Consider the following 23,742-nt stretch of genomic DNA (forward strand, 5'->3'; position numbering starts at 1 on the left):
ACCTCTGCAATTTCTTCATGCATCGATCACCAGAGTATCCAAACAAAATAGTACCTTCCACATTTCATAACTTCCGTTGTGACCACATCATAAACTCAGGAAGCCGAACGACCACACTAATGGAGAAATATTACACACACTATCCCAAAACTCACGGGTAATAAATGGCATGATTTTTACATAATTATACGTACCCATCACATAGACCCATCTTGGAATGAACATTTACTCAAGTACTAGCCAATAGTTAATTACTAATTAAGAACCCTTTAGCTTCCCCAATCCATGCATCTCTTTAGTTTGAGAATTGAAATAGTAGCAAATTAGTTAGGAGAAACACCATAATAAACAATCCATTACGCGTATTTCAAAGAAATATATATAGGCATGTATAACAGTAACAGAAACATTATACACATCTAACTCGGACAAAGACATGGCAAAAAGGAATAGCATTCCTTGCTGCATTTTCCATAAATATATGTACCTGACTTGGCAATGACAACGCCATGGGGTAACAGCAAAGAGACGGGCAAAATTAAACGAAAATGCCAGCTACAAAAGTAACTCGCCAGCTCCGTTCACGGTGCATTTCATAAACCGTCGGTCCATTGAGGTCTTTTAGTTCCAATGGTTAAAAAAGAATTCAAGGTCTTCGCATATTTGGGCATTTCAAATTTCAAATGTGTATTAATTAATTAATCTTAATCTAGCAGAGAAAAAGGTGCAGAAGAATTAAAATTTTAGATGCATCAAACAGAAAAGAAATTACAGTACTCTGCACTACTATACTAGCATCTAAACCGAAGTAGAAACACTGCAACTTACATTTTTGCCAAAAATACAAAGACAGAAATATTTAAAAAAAAAAAAGACGCGAAATTTGAAATGATGTTGGGCAGACCTGAGAGAGTGACAGAAATTAGGGCTTTTGCTTAGGGCTAGGCTATGCAGAGAAAAGAAGGTGATGGGCTATCAGCTTAGGCGCGGGCGCTTTCTCATTGGTAAGAGTTTAGGTGCTACAAGCTTTAAGCTATCAACCTATGTCTAAATGAGGTAAGCTAGCAGATCACATCAACTTATGAGAGATTTGACGTGTTCCGTAGCTCTAGTTTCTAAGCTAACAGGGAGCTAGCTGTCTTGGTCGTCGTCGTCCTGGTCGTCATTAATACCCAGAACGCCGCCGTTACGGCTACTACAGTGGTCAGAGTCATCCATGTCATCATGGTTATGTTGATGTGATGGAGGCAGGAGGAGAGTAATGGGGTGATTAACGGCGGCGGAGGAGTTGCTGCCGGACTTGTGTTGGATGCCGAAGATGGGGAGTGGATCCGTCAGAAGCTTGCCGTCCCGGGGCGGCGTAAACACAACCGGCAAGTAGTGATCCATTTCGCTCGGGAACTTCGAGTTCTTGAAGTGCTCCTTCAACGCTTCCAATCCCTGAATAAATAAAATAAATAACTCGTTGAAATTCCAAATATATTTCTCCCCACCTTTCAAAAACAAAAATTATTACTTGAGAAAATAAATAGAAAACGAGTTAAGAAGAAACTTAATGCGTGCCTGAACTCTTGCGTAGGTGACTTCACAGATTTTTCTGGAGTTGAAGACCTCCCAATTTTGGTGATGAAAGGCTTTGTAAAGCCTCCATGTTGCCTCTGGGCTTGTCATGTTCACAAACCCATAACCTACATTGCATTTGTTACTGTTTGCACAATAACAAACAATCATGAATGAATTTATATCAATGCTTTACAAGTATATATATATAATTTCATGTATACATTTTAAAGAAAAAAAAATCAATGGAGAAAGAAAATTACTTGAAATCAATGGGGAGATAAACGAAATCGTAGGAGGACAAAGGCTGGTCTTCATCGCCGTCGCGAAGAATCTGCTCGTTGCAGTGAATGCAATGGTTGTCCAGCATACTCAATAGCAGCTTCTGACTGTAAATAATGCGATAGCCCCAAAGCAGACAAAAGCTCATGAAATTCAAATATGAAAAACTCACAAGTATATACATGTAAAAGTTCGAGAACGAGCAAACCCACCTGTATTTGTTGGGTATGTTTTTGATCATCAGAGTGGTTCTTGAATCGCTTGTGGATTCAACCATGACATCTTCTTTGATTAGAAAGCGAGTATCATACTTCTTGGGCTGCTTTCCTCTCTTTCCCCTACTACTCCTCGGTGGCGGTTGCTGCAGCTGCCTTGGACTTGTTACCATTGCCTGGCTGCTTTGCTTCTTCGACGAAGAAGCCCTTCTGGAATGCCCCACTGACTCCCTCTCTTCAATTCCACCGCCCAAATTCAACTCCGCCACTAGAGACTCCACACCAACATTTCCACTACCCGAATTAGTCCTACTCGAAAACTGGCCTTGTGAACCATACATTAGCGGCGAGACTGCATTGAAACGAGAGTGCCCGGAGAAGGGCTCGGGCAGATATAACTCAGGCGAAGCAACGTTGGCAGAGACGACAGTTGGGACGGCAGTGGTGGTGAGAGAATTCAGCTTCTTCCAGCTGTTGCCTCCGGGGCGACTGAACTCGATCACAATCTGTTTGCCATGGATCTCCTTGCCGTTCATCTCCTTGAGAGCTCTAGCAGCGTGTCTGACATCGAAAAACTCCACGAATTTCTGGTGCTTCTTCGAAGGTGTCTCCCTCAATTCCTTCACAGCACCTGTGGGAACCAAACAAACACGGTCACAATCCGGCCATGTGACTATTGGGCCACGAGAAAGTTTTGGGATCGAATATCAAGACTAAGAATGAATGAATGAATCATACCAAAAGCTTGGAACGTCTGCCTGACGCTGGAGGTGGTCACCGCCGAGTCGAGATTGAAAATCACGATGGTGCCTTGGTTGTGGCCGTCCGGGATTGCGGTGTGCACCGGAATCACGAAGTGGGCCCACACGTCGGGGCTGACAATCACGGCGGAGGAGCTCCGGTGGTACGGACCGGAATTACGAGGAGGGCGGGTGGTGGGTTGTTGGTGTTGCATGTGCTGCTCCCGAATCTCCGCCAAGGCCTTCTCTGCATGCCTGAGATCGTAGAAATGGACGGTCACGATCCCGTCGCAGGACCTCTCCATCTGGACCCACCTCACCTGCCCGAACGCCTCCAACTCCCGCCGAATCGTCACCTCGCTGACGTCACACGGCACCGGCCTCAGCAGCACCGCCCGAGTCGGCCCCGCGGCCGGAGGCGGGATCGGGGCCGGCACCGTCACCGCGCTAACGTACGCGGCGGGTGACGGCACGTAGGGCACCGCCACGACTTCGTTCATGGGCGGCGGTGGCGGTGGCGGTGGGTAGGGATAGTAAACTTGGTGTGGCAGAGGCGGTGGTGGTGGTGGGCTGAAAAGGGGTATCGGGTTCGGGTTTCTGGGCCTGAACTCCTCGGCTCCCGGGTCCAGGCCACCCGGAAACCGGACGAAACCGGTTTCAGCCATCTGGGGTTGGGGTTGGGGTTTTGGCTGGAAGTAGAAATATGGTGAACAAGTGAGAAGTGGTTTTCCGGTGTAGTAATAATAAAACCACTGGGTATCAGTTGGGTCTTCCAGCGCTGGTCAAATTTCCCCCAGTTATCTTCCCGAGTAAACAGTACACCTCTCCAGCTCTCTCTCTCTCTCTCTCTCTGAAAATTGGTCTGAGTTCTCAAGTTTTGAGCTACAGTAGAAAAAGCACAGAGCTATTTTTCGTTTTCGCCACTACTGAAAGTTTTTTTTTCCTAAAAATGCATCTTTGCCCTTCCCGACCTTGCCCGCAAATTACCGTATTAGCCCGGTGGATTGGGGAGTGGTTTTTTTTTTTTTTTCCGTGTTGTCAAAGAGCTGAAATTGTTCAGTAGATGGGGCGGGGGGGTGGACTGGGGGAGATCTCTAAAGAAGATAAAAGATTAACATACATTTTGGGGGTGATTGGGTAATTTTGCTGTTGGAATGAGTGGAGGCCGTACACGTGGAATGGGTAGTGTGCGATCATGCGCAGTTGAAGGGTACAAGTCATGCACAAAAGGGGTTTTTACCAAAACCGGACGGGTAATAATTGCTCTGCTACAATATGGTGTACCTTTTTTGACATTGCTATATTGAGTAATTGAGTGATGACCACTTAAGATTTGTTTTTTTTTTACTGTGTTTTTCAAATTACCTAGTGCTTTGCACTCTGTCTTGGTCATTCACCCAAAAAAGGACTCTCTGTACTTGCTCTTCCATAAATATATTCATTGCCAAATCAAATCTTTTACTAGTCTTGGTTTGATTTCAATCTTTCTAGCATCAATTTCTAGTCTTGTTGCAGTTGCTGTTTCATAATGACAAAGGTGAGAGCTGTTGGCGGAGCTGTTGCATGAGTATCGGAAGCGTTATCTCCGCTCGAGTGGTGGACTTTCTTTCTATGTTTCATATAACATAGGGAAAAATTCACCAACGGTGTCTGGACACTTAGGAGACTTTCAGAATGATACCTGAACTTACAAAGTTATCAGTGTGATACCTGGACTCATTTTTTCGTATCAACATCGTACCTATGACCAATTTCCGTAACGGCTCCATGACGGAAATTGGCAGTAGGTATCACATTGATACGAAAAAATAAGTCCAGGTATCACATTGATAACTTTGTAAGTTCAGGTATCATTCTGAAAGTCCCTAAGTGTCCAGACACCGTTGGTGAATTTTTTCCTATTTTGCACGTGCGATGCACGTGACTCACTTAATGAAGACAAAAGGACCGATTTACCCTCAAATTATTTCTTTCTTTTTTTTTCTTTTTTTCTTTATTCTTCTTTCTTTCTTTCTTTCTTTCTTTCTTCTTCTTCTTTTCTGGTTTCTTCTTCCCCTGATTTGAATCATCAAGATTCAAATCATCTTGCTCGTCCGATTTCCACCGCCGATCGCCGATCAAACACCGCCGCTGCGTCTCAATCCACCTTCATGCACCACAGATGTTTCTGGTTCCCCCAACTTCAAATCCTATAGCAAATTGAAATTGTGCATTGAGGCTTCACCGCTCACTCCGAGTTCATCCCCGCCGCCGCTGCCAATGACTTGACCACCACCACTCTCGTTCTCTCCTTCGACCCCCTTTTATACACCATTGATCAGAAACTCAGACTCTGCCAGCCCTCTACTCTCAAATCACAGCTCCAATCCCACCCCTCCATCCTCTCCTTCGTTCCTGACATACAACACCACCTCCACACCATCCTCACCTGCAACTTCATCGGTTTAGCCCAACTTCGATCAGAGGCAATTTTAGGCAGATAAAGATTAACAACTTCGGCCTCCACACCATCCTCACCTGCAGAAAATTCGAGCTTTTCTTATTCACCAGCTTCGCCACTCCGCTGCTACCCACCATTGTGCCTCGCCGATTAGTAGACAAAGAACTCGGAGCCTCCACCATCGAGAAATTGAGGCTCACGTTCTGCGTGTCCTGCGCGGCGGATATCGGCATCGTCGGAGAAAATGTTGTATGAACATAAATTTAGTTTGGGTTCCACGGTGGCAGCTAGTCAAGCTCGTTGATTGCGGCCTTGGCTTTCTTGATTAGCCAATCGACGACCTTGCTAGGCTGGTCGTATCCAAGCCGGTCCTGTATGTCGTAGAATTGAATGGCGGTGTGGGCGACGAGCCGGATGCTGCGGTCCCTGGGGCCTTTGGTGGTGCAAACCTTGCTGTGGCGGTCCTTCCGGTCGGTGGCCCTTAGAATGTGGCATTGAGCCTCCACGATTTCGCTAGCGGTGGAGGAAGAAGCAGTCCTTATCCCCAAACCCAATCGAGAAGCAGCGGAGGACGACGTTGTTGTGCGGTGGTGGAGGTTGTTGTGGTCAAGTCATTGGCGACGACGGCGAGGATGAACTCGGAGTGAACGGTGAAGCCTCAATGCACAATTTCAATTTGCTATAGGATTTGAAGTTGGGGGAACCAGAAACATCTATGGTGCATGAAGGTGGATTGAGACGCAGCGGCGGTGTTTGATCGGCGATCGGCGGTAGGAATCGGACGAGCAAGATGATTTGAATCTTGATGATTCAAATCAGGGGAAGAAGAAACCAGAAAAGAAGAAGAAGAAAGAAAGAAAGAAAGAAAGAAAGAAAGAAAGAAGAATAAAGAAAAAAAGAAAAGAAAAGAAAGAAAGAATTTGAGGGTAAATCGGTCCTTTTGTCTTCATTAAGTGACTCACGTGCATCGCACGTGCAAAATAGGAAAAAATTCACCAACGGTGTCTGGACACTTAGGGACTTTCAGAATGATACCTGAACTTACAAAGTTATCAATGTGATACCTGGACTTATTTTTTCGTATCAATGTGATACCTACGGCCAATTTTCGTCACGGAGCCGTTACGGAAATTGGTCATAGGTACGATGTTGATACGAAAAAATGAGTCCAGGTATCACATTGATAACTTTGTAAGTTCAGGTATCATTCTGAAAGTCCCCTAAGTGTCCAGACACCGTTGGTGAATTTTTCCCTATAACATATGTTGACTTGTGCGAGTAGATGTATTTTGGTGAGATGGAAAGGAATTCTAACAGCCCTGTGCAGATTTCGTCACAAAGTCGAGAAAGCTTTGACCTAGTATGGTCCAATTTAGGTCGCATGTATTGGTTACTAATATCAAGGTTGTTTGAGCGTTTTAAATGAATATGTCAACGTCAATATCCTAATTTGAATTTTACACTTTAATTGTCGTTGACGTTAACTCGTGCACATTATGTATCGGTTATCCGTAATGTTAGCCTCAATTTATCAAAATCGCATGCGTTAGTATTAGGGTCCCTAGCTAGTTATATTCCATACATGTAGAAGAATGGTGGTGGGGGATGGTGGCCGGAGTTTGCATGCTGGAATGATGATGGGGGTATACGGACAGTCAGAGCAAGGGAGGCCACATCAACTTTCACGATGAATATATACGTTGTGATTAGGATCACTATCTGGAAAAGGTCTTGTACGTAAACTACTCCCATTTAGTCATATGGTCATTATACTTTATATGCAGATTTTAAGGGGATTCGTGTTTTTTTATTATTTTATTTTCTGGTTCTTTTACTAAAATAATTTCATTTCTGAGTCAAGAACACATAGCTAGAGGGAATAATAAATTGATCGTTTAAATAAATGCATGTAAACATTGCAATATGGGGAAAATTACTTGCTTCCTCCAAGAATGTCGTCTTTGTTGGCATTCCCAGAATTTTAATTACTTGGTTAATCTTTGTAGATATTGGAAATTATTCTATGCACCGACGGTGCAAGTGACCCAACCCTTATAAAATAATCTCAACCCTTGATATTTATTATCAACTTTATTTTTAATAAACAAAAAGTGTATTTAATGCAATCTAACCATTCATTTATGTTGGTGCAAGTGTACGGCGGTGCTCTGAATAATCTCTCTGTAGATATGCTTAATCATATATAGTTAATTATAGTTGAAACCTGCCAGTGAAGGTGGTTGCAATAATCAATAAGAGAAGCTTAACAGCTGGTTGTTTGACAGTTGAAGTTCTATTTATAACATTAGAAGTGTATTTTACTGAATGATTCATAATTCATTCATGGTTATCACGAAATACATTGTTATTGAGCATGTTGAAAAATTCAAATGTATGTTTTTTTTTTTTTTTTTTTTTTTTTAAGAAATGTATGTTCTTAAGAATGATAAATTATGTTGTAAGAGGATGAGAACTTGATATATATGCTACGTAAGTTAGAATTTTTACTATTAAATTTAGTTACATTTCATGACATAGAGATATGACCGTTGGCCGGTGTGCATCATTTAATTGCAATAGAGAAAAAAATTCATGAATTCATGGCAAAATTTAATGACTAAAATAAGAATCGAGTTCATCAACTTATAAACCTTTTATCTATCCACCGACGTTTAAGAGAGATATTCAAATATGAGATTTTATGCAAATTATTGAAATTAATACAATAACATGCAAATGCACTCAACAACTAAACTTAGTCTCTCACATACAAATTAGTAATATGTGTTGGAGCTCGAGGTTGAATTTAGACATTTTAGTCATGTTTAATATTTAGTCATAATTTAGAATACAGATCAATTCAACATCATTCAACCAGTTCTCGAGAGTTTTGAGTGTAAAACAAAATTCTTCCTCCCTAATTAGACCGCAAACTACATTTCTAATTGGACTAACCTAGCTAATGGACATAAATTCTCTACTGCATAAATCCATGCCGGAATCCTGCGATGTCTTTCAGCATGTCACTAATGGTTTACATCTTGAAAATCGTTCAGACTCAAATCCAAGCACATATCCAAGTACCTTCGAGCATGCAATTTCATAATAGAGATTTCATATTTTTAATTTTATAGTACGATCGAGTCTCAGAAGAGTAGCAGCACACGTGCGCCGGAGTTTCCAGTCCGGGGAGTCCAACATGAGACTAAGAGACTTCCAAATTCCAATGCCGTCTGATACCATAGTTTAGTCGCGTCTTCGATACTTTGCATGCTGCTGTCTCCCTTTATGTAATTCTTTTCTTTTCATTCATACATAAATAATTTAAAACATGCATCAAAGCCCTAAATAATTAAGGTACTTGTTTATGGGGCACATTCAAACATTTCGATACGGTCTCTCATTTGTTTAACTATTACCATGCCCTCAATCTATGAGCTTGGTAAAGTCACAGCATGATTGTACTACTATATTACTGTCATGCACGATTGACCAGTTTTGGTATGGAGGAGATACTTCTTCACATTTTTCTTGGTTTCTTTTTCTCTGTTTCAAGTTACAATGTACTTGACGAGGACTTCTTAGCTAGGTCACTAAGGTATAATGTAATTCTCTACTAAACAGAAACTGCTGTATAGACCAAATTAAATACTACTGAGAGTCGGGAAATTGAGCAAGAATATATATTGAGTAAATATTGTACTCTATGAGAAAGATGTTGGATTTAGTATTTTTACTTGCCAAAAAAAAAAAAAAAATTGATTATGTTAGATTTTAGACATCATGTTCATAAATATTTATCCTTTGTACCAGGACAAGATCATCAGTTTACTTTGCTTAGTGTCTTATATTTTTGTGTTTATTTAGACAATTCATCCCAAAAACATGTTTTTGCACTTTTAATAGAATTGAAATATAAATGATTGTCTTCCCTAATACTCTTTGAATCGTCAATGGAATTACATACTGACTTTTGATTCATTATCGTTTTAGTTAGATCTTTTAAATTTCCAATTTCTCACATTGCACTTGAAGATGATTCTCAGTTTCTCACATCAGGTAAATTCATTTTCTCGTGTTGAGCATAACAACAGGGATTCTAACGACTAGGAACTACAATTAGGTTAATTAACAAGTAACGCTGCAGTGTTCCCCATTTGCTCTACACAATTCATGGGCCACCAATCTCTCTCTTGCATTATGAAGAAGGCATCCTTTTCATCCCCACAAAAAGTACGTGATAGTGACCTTTACCCTTTATCGCCAGCAAACCCTAGCCTATTTCAAGGAGGCTTATCATATTTCATACTGTGCAGGTATAAGCTTTCTAAACGGCCAAACACACACAGGGACATTCCCCATCTTTGTTTCTGGTTCAATGGCATTATCCATCACATACTATATATAATGTAGCCATACCTTTCTACATTTCCTCCTTATTCTTATTTTTCAACAGAAAGGTGTTCCCACCTAGCTACATATGCCCCTAGCCATTGAATATATAAAAAGGCCAGTGCAAGAAGCCCTAAAATTACATGTAAAAAGTTGTGAAGACTGTTTGCTTTGCCTGGAAAAGAAAAAAAGCCAAGATCTGGAGTACAAAGGCTGCAGATGGAGCAGCAGAGCATTCAACTTTGAGAAAAGAATAGTATAGAAAATCTTGCTATTTAAGTAGATATTATGTTAGATTATCACTGAGCTTCAAAAGCCTTAACAATAATTTTGAGAGAAGATAGATTCAAATCCTAAGATGCCCTCGTGCAACAAAACCCTCACCTCACACATTAAAAGATTATTTCAACATTTAATGTAAAATAAATTGATAATGGATAAAGAAATCAAATCCTACATCCAAGACTTTGCATTCGCGACACCTCATGATATTACTCTCAACTGTCAACAGAAAGCATGGCGTGATTCATATGCTCAATTTGATTGGGGAAGGGTGAGCCATTTAGCTCAAGGGTGAGTGTGAGACAATGGATCCAGGAGACCATCAAATTCTGCTTCCCCTTAGTACCAGGAATGTTGCCTGCACTTGTTTTTTGTGGCTTGGTTTGCCACCACGAACTCTCCAATGCTCCAACCACTATCATTAGTGATTATTCTAATCATGGCTAGTGTCAATAGAATCTTGGAGTGTGTGTGTGTGCCATGTCGTGTGCTGCTGTCACTGTGGCAAATCGTTTTGCAAGTGCCACAATAGGCGCACACATACCTACATAAACATACATGCTTTGGGACAAGCGTTCCTCCTAGGCATTTTCTTATTTGGGTAAGAGATTCTAGGTAGCTTTTAGATTAGGGGATTCAATTATATGTTTATATGTTGTGTTATTGTAACATTATCACCGTGATCAAGAATGTTCCACTTATAAAATTAATAGCGGGAAGCAGCCCAATGTGGAAAGAAGTTTAGCTTTCTACTTCCCAGATTTACAGTCCCACAGACAGACAGAGGGAGAAGGCGAGAGAGTACTTGATGACTTTGGGCAAATACAACAAGCAAATGTGCAAGAGTTTTTTAAAGATGGTGGGATTTATCAATAATTTCAGAAACCCAATTAAATTTTTGGGCCATGGACTAAGTTTGCATCATGGCATGTAGTTTTTTTTCTAACAAATATTAGAAAGGCCTATACCCAGAACTGCAGCAGTTTTTGTTGCTTTTAGGGAAGGAGAGAGTTTTTTTTTTTTTGACAAGAAGGGAAGGAGAGAGTTAGATAGTGAAGAAAAGATTGTGATATTTCTAGAAATGATAACAAACCGTCATCAAGATAGAGGGAGCTGGATAAATACATGGCCAGTGAACCTCTTGCATATTACAAACTTTTAATAAGAGGAATATTTCCATTCTTTTTCCATATTTTCTCAGTACAAAAATCAGAGTAAAGTTCAGTGGGATTACAATGCCTAAATTCCGTGCTGTGTAAATGAGCTCACTTGAGTCAACTATCTCTTTTAGCTGGATGATCCAACTTTGAGCTTGGAGAAGTAAGATTTGTACCTCTGTGCTAATCCAAACATGCCTAGAGTGCCTCCACTGTGGAGCATGACCACTTTTACACCTCCTCCAACTTCTGCTTCCTTTTTATGAAGGGCCATCGCCATCTCCCAAGCAGAAAGTGTGTAAACTGGGTCGACTAAAATACCAGTTTGTTGTGCAATATGTTGGCATGCCTCTAATTCCCCTTCCAATACATTGCCAAATCTGAGGATTTTTGGGGCAGGATTGGAGTTATAAAAAGAGGAAGAAGACTAAAAATACGCAATCAAGTGTTATATAAATATAACATTGGGTGTGCCATTTTGGTTATAAACAAGATCACAGGAGTTGTGAAGATTTTGACAAGCTACTCACTTTCTCGGGTGGCAACGTTCTACCCAGTGCACAATTCCTTTGTCTATATCATCAAAGCAGTGATCAATATGAATATCAAAATGCCTCTTAAAATTGGATATCAAGCGCTTCTCCTGATGTCTGTACCCATCATATGAATCAGCCAACATCACTGCAGTTACCTCCCATGGGAGCCTGACAAGCAGCAATAGCAATAGTTAATATGCTGCAATAGTCTGCCACAATAGAAGCTCAGTAATTCATAGAATTAATTCGAAGTAGTCGTGTAATACATACGGGAACACACCCCAAACATATGGCTCCAAGAGCTAAACCAACAGCTGTTGTCCCAGTTCCAGAATCTACAACAAACTTCAAGACCCTCTCTTTTCCAAGTAAGTGATTCTGGGATAAGTACTGCACTAGGCGAATCAAACCTAGGGAGACAATTGCATCTTTGAATTACATCTTTAAACATAACAACTAGTACCACATCAGGATGCAAGGATCAACTTAAAACACAGCACAAAAATAGAAATGAAAAACATAAAGGAATAATTGTGCACATGTAGTCTTAGACAAAAAATGAAAGTAAAAATCATAGAAACCCTAAACTAGACCCATGCATTTCCCTAGCAATGAGCCAACAACAATGATGATCATAACTATCTGGAGGCATTTTCAAGGCCACACATAACAGTGCAAACTTCATTCTCAATAGAACCACACAAACAAGGATAAAGTAACACAATGCCTCAGAAGATGTGGACAATTCAAGATATGAAATCTAAGGGGCATGTTAGGGGCTTGGTCTATAAACCATGATCCTGCTAACTGAACTTGATGCCAATATGTATATATGGAAGCAACAAGATGATTCTCTGTTCTGAATTGACTTAGGTTACCTAGTAATGCTACAACATCTCCTGCGCCTTCATTGACAATTACAATTTTCCGAGGATGGTCACTTCTATTAGCATCCTTTTGCAAAAGATTCAGAGCACCATCACTTTGATTCAAAGAAGCCTCCAAAATATCATCAAACCGAAGGACGTTACCACTACTGCCTGCCAAATAATCAGCATGGCTCTTTAACATCTTTTCCCTATTGGCATAAAGCGATCTTGGAACATATGTGACATTGCCATATATTGTTGACATCAAGTTATAGCCTGTCAGTATTTCAGGCTGCTCCCCTCGTAGAAGTAAATGTGGTTTTAATCCTCTTTCTGAACATGAAACGGCTGAAGCACACACAAGTCAGTGAAGTTGCTACTTTGCAGCAAGGTTGAATATCCTATAGTATTTGGAGCAAGAAATTACCTACCAACAGCTGCTGTATGGGCACTTTGACAACCTCCACATGTCACCTAAACCACAGCAAAGTCAAGACTTGAATGCTATTTGGTCGTAAGAGAAACTTAGATTTGAATGGGAATTAGTACTGAATATTGGACTCTATAACCTCCAACATATTATTATCTACGTTCATAAGCTCATAAAATGATGATAAACATAAAAGGATCATAATCTCACCACATCAGTCACGGAATGATCTTCAACAAGGGGAATCAATGCATCCAATTTTCTTGCTTTATTCCCATTTATCAACGGATGCAACAAATCATCCCTCACAATAAAGAAAGAATCGTCCTTTTCCGCCATAGAATGACTAAAACATGGGTTAGTATTGTTCCAGAAGGAAATATCAGACAAGGGTCTGCCTGGTTGTGGTTGTACTTTGCTGGTTGAAAGCTTTATTTGGTGAATTTTAGCATCAGGGATAGGCAATGTCCATCTTCTATCAAGCAATTTGGACACAAACTCTTCTTTACTCAGTTTCACATTGGAAACACACTGACAATAAGGATTAAAGCGTTTGTCAAATATTATGTGAATGCAAAAATTGAACATAAACCCAAAAACTAAAATGTAATGCTATGACCAAAGAACAAATATTGGCAATGAAAAATCGAAAACTGAATCCAACCCATTACTTGTAACAGAAAGCTTTTGCTTAAACTATGCCTCAGTGTCTGTAATGAACTGTGTGAGATAGAGAGACAGAACCTGTTTCAAAACGTGGCCGGAATGAAAGCTCCGTTTGAATGCTGAAATGGCTCTCTTACTGGGAAAGCTTTCAACTTTCATGCTCATTTGGCTGAGAAGTAGATAAAATGATAGAAGATGTGGCGCGCTTTCCGGAAAAAGACGGAGCGACCGACTCCCTTAAATCTCTTTTAAGCGTAGGTTTGCAAATTGCAACCCATGCTAATTAGGAGTTTAGGGCTCATGCGACTTCTACGTTTTATTGAGTTAAGTTTCATTAACATATCGACATCTCCACTATTCAGTTTTTAGGTCCTTGTGATTAGATTACTTTTGTAAATTTTCAGCTAAATTGATGATCGTTTGAGTATCAAATTAAATCAAATCAATGGACGAACCAAATATGTTCAACCTGAACCGTTTGTGTCTATAATTAGTAAATCTCAATATTACAAATACTCAAACGATCATCAACTTGACTGAAAATGTGCATAAACGATCTACTTATAAAAACCTAAAAACTAAACGGTGCAAATGCCAATATGTGACTGAAAAGTTGGTTAACTTCTTGATACAATACTAAAGCGCTCCTCAGCCCTAAATTACTAGGGCTAGCAATTTCAGCCAAGAGAAACCAACCAACCACATCCGAGCCGAACCAAAGTGATCGGTAACCAACATTTTCGGTAACCGAAGTATTAGTACGGTAGTACCGAACCGAGAAGGAGTACACAGTACGGTATTGGTATTGATTTTTGGAGAAAGACGGTATACCGTACCGTACCATATATTTGATATAATATATATTTATTTATAATTTTCTTATATTTATCAATCCCAGCCATTGACTATCAATAGTTTTATGTGACATTAAATCAGAACCGTTAGATTAACAAACCCTAAAGGAATCAGAAACACAATCGAAATCGATTTCACTAGAAAGTAAGCCCGCGCTTTGCTGCGGGAATCATTGTTATATGATAGCTAAAGTTGTAATACAATTGATCTTTTAATGTTACATAGTAGGCGTAGTAGTATGTTTATGTTAAACCCAAAGAGCAAAAGTAGGTTTCACTCCAAAATCAGTGGCAACTGTAACTACAATCCTGTGAGGTGTGAACATTGATACAGAACTATTACTGATCACTAATTGTGTTGATGTACTCTTGAAACATATAGAACTGCTTCCAATCTCTTTAGATCTTGTAGGAATTTTATGGTCATTGCAGAAGCTATCGAAAAATGTTGAAGCTGGTAATATATAGAAACATATAGAGAATTATTTGACTTGTTACCAAAAGTTTATAAAGTGAGGTGCCAAAGTTGGAAATTAGAGAGACAATTACATGAGTTGCTGAAGTGCACCATCCACTTATTTATCCACTAAAAAATGCTTTAGGGCTTGCTAATTCATAAGAAGCAACCAGCCATAGCCCCTGTAATCAAAACTCAAATACATTCACCTACTAAGAAGCAATCCAAAATATATGAAGTATAGAATAAAAAGACGCATCTTGCAAAGTTGCAGAATTGCATGATAAATTTGTACCATGCAGAATGGCTTTCTGGGCTGCTTTCTCAATCAACTGCAGCACCACAGAATCCAATTAGACTCGAACAGATTGCAGGAATGCAGTAAGTAAGATATCAAGAAAATTGATCCGTTATCTACTAATGTGCATGCGGAAGACAGTTACATCATTCCTGCATGAGACTTACTACTCAAATCAAATCTTACTACCTATTAATTTTCATCAAATCATGATTATTTCAATATAAGCTGTTAACTGCCTAGTATATACATGAAATCAAACCGAGTAAACAAACCAACTCACATGTATGCAAATCCTTCTTAGCATATTCTGCAGCTAATCAACCTCCATGCTCATCATGAATTGCAAAATCTGCACACCTGAACATTCAAATTTCGAAACTTTACGAAACACCTCCCAACAATACTTCATTCACAATACTACATCAGACCTAAACAGTGAGCATAATAAACAAAACCAATTATCATGACTAGCCTTCCTGCACGCGCATTGCGCGTGCGGAAGGGCCGCGCTCACGCGTGAATGCGCGTGCGGAAGGGCCGCGCTCACGCGTGCGTATTGTTCTTCCTCTCTTGTCACACTTGTTTGAAATGTTACTTATGAGTGCAATATAATTTCTGTGCTGCATATTACCTAACTCTTACTTAATTCTTAACCCCATACTCTTTTTCTCTGGGTTTGATATTGCTAATTCTTACCCCATACTCTTTTTCTCTGGGTTTGATATTGCAAATAGCAGATAAGGTTAACCTTCAGCCTTATCTGCTATAACATTGGACTGACAACCAATGTTATAGCAGATTAGTGATGTCAACTACTCTTTTCTCCCTCTGCAGGGGGTACCTACAATTTGTTTCAGACGTACAACATTACTTAAATGGACTGACAAAGTGAAATTTACGACCACGTTTGTAAGGAGTTAACAGTTGAGGAGGAGAAACTTTCAATAACCTCATAAGCCTTTGAAATTCACATGTAATTCTTTTTTGAAATAACACCAGCAACCAATATTCATCTTGCATTAATACAGGTACAAACTAAGCATTTCATCAGCTCCTAAAATCCCAAATCCCTGCTATGAAGCTACAGGTTAAAGGAAAGATGTCGATATGTACAACATGACATAAAGCTACAATCAACATCATGTCATAGTTTGTAGCAAAAAAAAAAAAATACCATTCTAGAACTCCAAGGGTCTTGGTTTGGAGTCTTGATTAAACCACCACTCTCTTCTAACACACTTGGCAACGTGTTGTCAACATAACAAAATTATTTCTTAAAAATAAAAAATAAAACATTACACTCGGTGCTTTTATCGACCATTTTAGCACAGGTGTATATATATATATATATATATATATATATATAAGAACATTTACATGTGGGCCACCAAAATAAGAAAGCAATCTGTTCCAAATAGTTATACAAAAGGTTGAAGATGTTTGTCTTTTAGATGACTCATTGTAGTAAGTTACCAGCCATTGCTTCTAGTTGATTTGTCATACTTCTGTTCTCCACACTTGTATTTCGCGACTGTCGCCGTAAGTGGTAATTAGCACGTCTTCGGGCTAAACTTTCTGCTCGTTGTGAAGAATTCAATGACTGTCGCTTCTCTCTTTGATAATTAGTTCTACGTTGTCTTTCTGCATCTAGTATACGAAGACGGGTGTGTCCCTGTATAGAAAATTGATTTAAAAAAAAAAAATTAGAGAAGGTTTCCATCAATTGTTTACATGTAACAAACGAAACAATGTATCATGCAAATTAACCTGATCTTCATCCAGTGGGTGAGACTGCGATAAAATAGCTTCTGAAGAAATCACTGATTGTCTCCTCTCTCCTTGAGAGGTATTTGTACTTTGCCTTTCTGCATTGGGTGCATGAACACGGGATGGTTCCTATATAGTAACTATGTTAAGTTCAAAACATAATCGTCACAAAAAAAAGGTTCTATAAGTTGTTATATTCTATCTATGAAAGGAAGAAAAGTACAATGCTAATCTACCTGGCCATCATTCGATGGCTGAGAGCGTGATGAAGAAACTTGTCCCATAACAATCTGGAAAACCACTTCAGCCATTAATTAAAATTCCAAAAAAAAAAAAAAAAAAAATCCATGTAGTTTGGGTTAGAGTTGCACTCGAAATCCTTACCAATAAGGAATCAAATACGGCGAGTTTGAATTAGATCAAATTCTAATCAAGGCCTTACTTGAGGCCGCATCTTTACTTGATGGTTGCAGTATTTTGGCATGTCTGTGTTTATAGCGTCCTTGAAGCTTGCTGCATTGATTGATCACATGAAAACATAAACTTTGAGGTTCAATAGCCAAATACATGGCAATTGAATCATGAGCGAAGATCATAAAGAGCATAATGCGAGTAGGAAGTGGATTTGATACAATGAATTCAAACCATCAGACCTGTCTTGTTCAGAGCAGTGATAAAAAAATGACGCTTTTTCCAACCTTGTCGGCCTTTGAATGGTATAGAAGTCAGGAGCCCCTATCTGGGAGAAATGAGTTGGAAACCCTTTTCCATGCTCGGTTTGGAAGCGCTGAAGAGCCTGTTACAATAGAAGATCTGAGTCACGTGCGACAACAAACCAGTTAAAATGCTGCGCTTAAATTTAGCTTAAAGAGATCTTGAATGAGTATGATATATATTAAGCATGAAAACTTTATTGGATACAAAGCAGATGATGAACTTTGGTATTAGAAACTGAACTATTATCTCAACCAAAGCGCTGTTGACTGATATGTATAACTATCAACCTAAGGAGCTCAAATCGTATGATACATGGCATTCACTAAAAGAAACACTAATAATGAAAAATTAATTATCTATTTTTAAGAAAGGAAAAAAAAACTTGATTAATCAGAAACTGAAGCAATGAGAGCCAAAGAAACTCAACGGCAAAAAAGGAGTAATCTGAATCAATAATTTTATCATTTTACATAAACCCGGACATAGCAATGACAATGCAAAATCCATAGGCATAGGCATCAAAAATGAAGTCCTATTTTCCTTGAGTTACAGCATTTTTCTCCCTTGGCAAGTCAGTAGTGAACAAACATTATGGGGTAAGAAAACAATGATATACGTAAACTTCCATAACAGATAAATAAACATCCTACCAATAAATAATTCAAAATATCAAAAATGAGATATTATCAACAGATTTCGTAGCCTGGGAGCTTGATGAGGGGGGAGATGTGATTCTAGAATAACTATAAATGAAGCAAGGGAGAAACTTACTATGTCAAATATATTGAATACTTTTCAATTATTGGGTAGTACACCCAAGGCGCTGCAGCAATAAAAGTATCAGGTTCCAATATCTCCTTAACATGCTCCAAGAAAGACGAACCAAGAAGACTGCCAACAGATCAGAAAATCAAGAGACAGCAATAGTAAACTTTGATAAGAAGAAAAGAAAAAAATTAGCTACAATCTTTCATTAATACATTAGAATCAGCTGAAAAATGAGAAAGGAGAAACTCAAGATAAATTGACGAAATTAAAAAAATGCCTTGAAAGTTTAATCAGGTTTCACCTAGACCAATTCTATAGCCAGACAGCAAACAATTTCTATTGGTATTAGAGTACTATGACTTCCTATAACCATACGGACACAAATCATTGCCTAGAAGAGCTTTGCTGCTATAGCTACATCAGATGGGCACTTTGTTTATAAACTTGCACATAAACTCCTTTAGGTAACAATGAAATCCAACAGAAAAAGTAAGGACTGATGAAATATTGAACACAGTTGACAAGGAAACAATTTAACATACCTGGTCTTGCGCTTTTCCTTTCAAGTCCAATCAAATACTTTACAGGTACCTAAACAAATGAAGTAAATGTCACCGTAGATCATTATCACCTATCTTACACAAAATACTGAAAGCTCCAAATCCTTGAGAAACAATTGAATAGCAGTATGGAGTACTCCGTGAAAATTGACGAAATTAAAACAGCATAACCCTGAGAAAACCAAAAGAAAATTTGAAAGAAAACCAAAACCAAAAAATCAAAAACCAAATCAATGGAAACTTAACCCCAAAATACCCTGTCACAATTAGGTAGTCTCACCTTTAGGTAATTCGCCAAAACTGAGTCGATTTTGATTTTAATTTTGTTCCTCTGTTTGAGTTATAATTAACCACTGCAGAATGGCCTTACTAAAACCTTGGTGGCTCCACTGTTCAAAGTAATGGAGCAGCATTATACCCTCTCCTATCCTTTTAGCTAGTCTAAAATGAAACAATATTAAAGTAGAAAGACAACCAATTCCCACTCTTCCTAGTGTAATAATAACATCATACAGAGAGGCCTTAAAAGCATGATTCAAAGCAAGTGGAAAAGAGTTTACTGCTTATACATGTTAGGTCCTAATTTGGCAGAAGAAATGCATACAAATTGGGTGATTGAAGATAAAAGAACATAGGATACAGAAACACTACCTGCAACTAATATTAGCCGACACCAACTTTCACAATGTTCCGAAATCTCCCATACATTTACCTGCAAAAATTGAAAGAAAGCGAAGCAGCATTTGGCAATCACCCACTCTTTGAAATTACCCAATGTAATAATTAACACATGGAACTTCAATCGAAAACGAAAACCCAAATAAATGAAATTCAAAATCTGGAAACAATTATCAAGGCTGACCTCTACTGAATCCGCAACACTGTCGCTCGAGTTGATACCTATTATTCTGCCTTTTGGGTTTGATTAAGAATCCGCTCTGCCCACATCAATGGAAATAGGACACCCAAATCAATGACAAATCAATGGAACACGAAATCTGAAAGTCTCCGATTTGATTCTAATTTTTTCCTCTTTCTGGGTTTGATTTTGCTCTGCTCCTCTTTCCCTTCTCCTTTTATATGAACCGTAAATTGAGAGTGGGGTGAATAATAAGGAAGCCATATCCACTCCAATCATTTCCCACGTCCGCCTTCCGTCTCCAATCGTGCGCCCCGCCAGTCGTTCTTCGAGCAGATCGTGCTAACTGCCGGCAATTTCTGTTTTCCTCAATGATTCCGTATTTATTTTCTTATTTATGTTTTTGTATTTTACATTGCTATCCCTTATTGATAATTTTCACTTAAGTTGAACTGTTCTTTAAATCATGGGTAATTATGGGAGTTCAAAAATTTGGTGAAGCTTTGACACCAAATCTGGCGCCTCCCTTTATTGTAGTAGAGATGTGCCTTGACCCCTTATCCTCTGCTGCTTCAGCTTCAATTTTAAAACTCATACTTTCTTCACATCTGAATTTGGCTCAAACACCATGAATAGGGTTTACATTATTTTTCTTTCAAACACCATGAAATATCGCTTGCAGTACATGATACATACTTGTCTACTCGATGATCGATTGATTATAAAAAGAAAGGAGAAAGACAATTACTATATGTTACTGTAACAGAACGTCCCTTCAGCTATGAATGAAATTCTATTCAACCCAGAACCCTTCAACTATGAATGAAATTCTATTCAAGACCTCAAAGCCAATGCTTCTTTTGGCTACTGACATATGTGTTATAAAGAATAAGCACCATTGCCAAAGATAGATCAAATCTATGGAGATGAGATTTTGAGATGGGAGTAGTTTAATTTTCTCTTGCCCATTTCCCATGTTAGTCAAAGTCATATATAATGACTCAAATTAATTAGGAGAAACAAAACCTATCAAGTCATCAAAACACGCAAGGCAAGATTGGATCTTTATGGCCAACAGATGATCACACATATTCGGAAGTAGGAATCAAAGACAATTTTCAGCTAATCAATTAAACAAAAATAACTACAATCAAATACCACACCTATTCTATTTGTTTTCAACCCAATCTTCCCGTCATAAACTCGAACCACTCAAAACGCAAAGCACTGAATACAAAACAAAAGGAAACAACATCGATTATAATAGCTACAAAACTGAAACAAAACAAAAAAAACCAATTCAAGAAAATCAGTTAAGAGTGTGTTGTTGGTACCTAATTGAAATCCCACCAAGCTTTCACGATCGTTGACGTCGATGGCAAAATTTGATCACACAGAACAGCGAAGATGAAGCTCGATTCGCCTATATACTGAAAGGATATAGCAGCTAGCGCAGGTCTTCTTCTTCCTCACAGCAAAAGACCCAATCAAAAACCCATAAAAATTCAAAACCGCCGACAACAAAAGACCCAATCAAAAGCCAAACAAATCACACAAAAACTAACAAACGCAATAGAGCAGCAGAAAGGAGAAAACTTACGAACCTGCACCCACTCAAGCTACAAAGTCAATCTTATCAAAACAAAACCAGATACCCTTCTCTCGCTTTCTGCTCAAACATGACAATCACTTCTTTTCTTTTTCTTCGTTTTGTTTTTGGTCTGACCACAACTCTTCCATCGCGCAAAAAAAAAAAAAAAAACTGCAACCGCCCTTTAGAAAAATACAGATCTACAATGGCAAGTCGTAAATTACCGGAAAAAAAGGGGCAAAACCGTCCTTGAAGTCAAACAGTGCTATGAACAGTGCTAGCTCTAGGGGCTTTAGTATATGTATAGGAAGATTTGTCCGCGCCTTGCTGCGGATTTGGTATTGTGATTGTTTTCGTACATGATGACAATATTATTGGTGTTGTAATGTATGGTATAGATGGTTTGGTTTGGTTGCACAAAAATTGAAGGCAGTGCAGCTCCAATTGAGGACAGTAAACATGTAATGAAGACCTGTAAATATTTAATAGAAGTGGTCAGTTGTAAAGATCAGATGCATATGATGAAAATTTGAAGTATATATTTGTATAATTTGTGGAAGCAGAATTGAGAAAATGTAATGAGGCAAACATTGTAGACTTATTGTGTGAACAGTAGTGTAAAAGTTATTTATCCCTGCATTCAAATATATAATCTAATTTAAATTTTAGATATTTATCCCTGATAATAATAATCACAATATGCAAGTATCATCAATAAACACCAAAAGCACTGAGTTCACAACAATGATAATTATATATATACTTATGCTAGTGCCACGCCTAAAATCATGTACATACCAATAAGGAGACAAAGAATTTAGTAACTATATTACATCAGAGATGAGGATGTAAAAACTTATAATTAGATGCAAATTCAAAACATTCAAACTAAACTCAAACTATAACCAAAATTACAGAAATATCTTCCTTTTTTAAGTAACCTAAACTGAAAAAAAATCAACCAAAGTCCAAAACAATAAAACCAAATTCTATCTTTTTGAACACTAAATATTTAGAGTTGAGAAAATCTTGACCTTCAAAGTCACACGGAAATTCAACATGGACTAATCACCAACAATCATTTGAATTATCATATCAAATGAAAATAATAAGTAAAATAATTTGCAGTACCTATCTACCCATGTATCTATCCATTTCATTTGATAAAGTATTTTAAAAGATAAGATCTTTGCCTTTATTCTCCCCAAAGATCACTAATCTTTTTTTATTAGGGGTTAGTGCACATATAATCTTCAATCTCAAATCTAAAACTCTCTCAATGGGATAGAAACTGTAAACAACTAATTGTATAATCTGAAACTGAAATTTCCATGCAACGAAAAGCTAAATCAGATACTCCTCTCACTATGTAAAAGAATTAGTCTGGTCAATTTAGAGATAAGTTAGATTATAATTAAATTTAATAGAGATTATTGTTAATCTTATGCAACACTGTGATGTTAGCAGGTTGCATTGCAAGAAAATCAACAATCAATATGCTTTGATACATTTGGATTAAAGAATCAACTGCCAGCAGATTCTGCAATTATACATTAAGAATGGCAAAAGTAGCTACTATTATGTATTTGCTGTTAGGATACATTATGCGATGCACAAAGAAGATAGACAACTAAAATGGAAGAATACAAAATATAGACAATGAATTGAAAAGCCAAAGTAGGGATTAATGAATCAGTAGTGGATAGTACCAACTGTGCAAATTTGACCTTGTAGGGATAGTACCTAGCTCTTTGAAAACCCAGCAACCTGTTCAACCAAAATTTTCAATCTCTCGTCTTCTTTCTCTTAGCTCAACGATCTACCATCAAAATCAAAAACCTGGACAGGAAACTACGATATTACAAAACTTCAATTCAATTAATCATATTAGCCAACTCTTCAATTAAGCATAAACGCGACTAACTGAATTTAACTTTCAACAAACTCGGAATCAAAACCCTGAAATTACACAATCAAATTCAATCACCCAAGAAAACCCCAATTCAGTAACTCTAACTGTAAAAGCTAATCAAACCCAACACAATAAAACCGAATTCCCAATTTCCGAAACCCACAATCAATAACCTGACTCAGAAGAGAACAACAAAACCCCAACCAAAACGAAAAAACATAGAAATCTGGGAAACAATGCTCTCAAAATTCTCAATCTTCCGATTGAGGTGGGAACAAAAACAAAAAAAAAATCAGCAAGAAACTGCTTCGCCTTCTTCTTCTACTGTTGATGATGAGATTATGTTGTAATTGCTTTCTATTGGAAAACACCATCGTCACACTTTAA

At 38.3% G+C, this 23,742-nt stretch overlaps 2 protein-coding genes and 1 long non-coding RNA gene across 22 annotated transcripts; all 3 read right to left on the reverse strand.

The window, feature by feature from the left end:
- Window positions 1-733: 733 nt before the first annotated feature.
- LOC133710946 (protein terminal ear1 homolog) lies at window positions 734-3,769 on the reverse strand. The gene is made up of 5 exons (XM_062137101.1): window positions 2,796-3,769; window positions 2,055-2,688; window positions 1,824-1,949; window positions 1,564-1,705; window positions 734-1,440 (listed from the first exon to the last, which is right to left on the reverse strand). Exons 1-5 carry the CDS (start codon window positions 3,460-3,462, stop codon window positions 1,132-1,134), a joined length of 1,878 nt encoding a protein of 625 aa, XP_061993085.1. The 5' UTR covers window positions 3,463-3,769; the 3' UTR covers window positions 734-1,131.
- A 7,195-nt stretch (window positions 3,770-10,964) lies between these two features.
- Window positions 10,965-13,843, reverse strand: LOC133710442 (D-cysteine desulfhydrase 2, mitochondrial). The gene is made up of 7 exons (XM_062136509.1): window positions 13,648-13,843; window positions 13,114-13,434; window positions 12,905-12,947; window positions 12,483-12,821; window positions 11,885-12,014; window positions 11,599-11,772; window positions 10,965-11,448 (listed from the first exon to the last, which is right to left on the reverse strand). Exons 1-7 carry the CDS (start codon window positions 13,732-13,734, stop codon window positions 11,199-11,201), a joined length of 1,344 nt encoding a protein of 447 aa, XP_061992493.1. The 5' UTR covers window positions 13,735-13,843; the 3' UTR covers window positions 10,965-11,198.
- A 2,277-nt stretch (window positions 13,844-16,120) lies between these two features.
- On the reverse strand, window positions 16,121-23,728 carry LOC133708282 (uncharacterized). 20 transcript variants are annotated; one of them, XR_009845721.1, is made up of 12 exons: window positions 23,187-23,728; window positions 21,187-21,915; window positions 21,016-21,079; window positions 19,856-19,931; window positions 19,645-19,705; window positions 18,976-19,024; window positions 18,437-18,556; window positions 17,602-17,744; window positions 17,333-17,461; window positions 17,185-17,238; window positions 16,949-17,077; window positions 16,121-16,853 (listed from the first exon to the last, which is right to left on the reverse strand). It is a non-coding gene; the product is annotated as an uncharacterized LOC133708282 (long non-coding RNA). The 20 variants fall into 20 exon arrangements; XR_009845725.1 differs by adding an exon at window positions 19,274-19,382 and having other exon boundaries at window positions 19,856-21,079; XR_009845715.1 differs by lacking the exon at window positions 21,016-21,079 and having other exon boundaries at window positions 19,645-20,460; window positions 21,187-21,313; window positions 21,457-21,915.
- Window positions 23,729-23,742: the final 14 nt, after the last annotated feature.

Source organism: Rosa rugosa, chromosome 5 (genome assembly GCF_958449725.1).
Source record: "Rosa rugosa chromosome 5, drRosRugo1.1, whole genome shotgun sequence".
In the NCBI taxonomy this organism is placed as follows: domain Eukaryota; kingdom Viridiplantae; phylum Streptophyta; class Magnoliopsida; order Rosales; family Rosaceae; genus Rosa; species Rosa rugosa.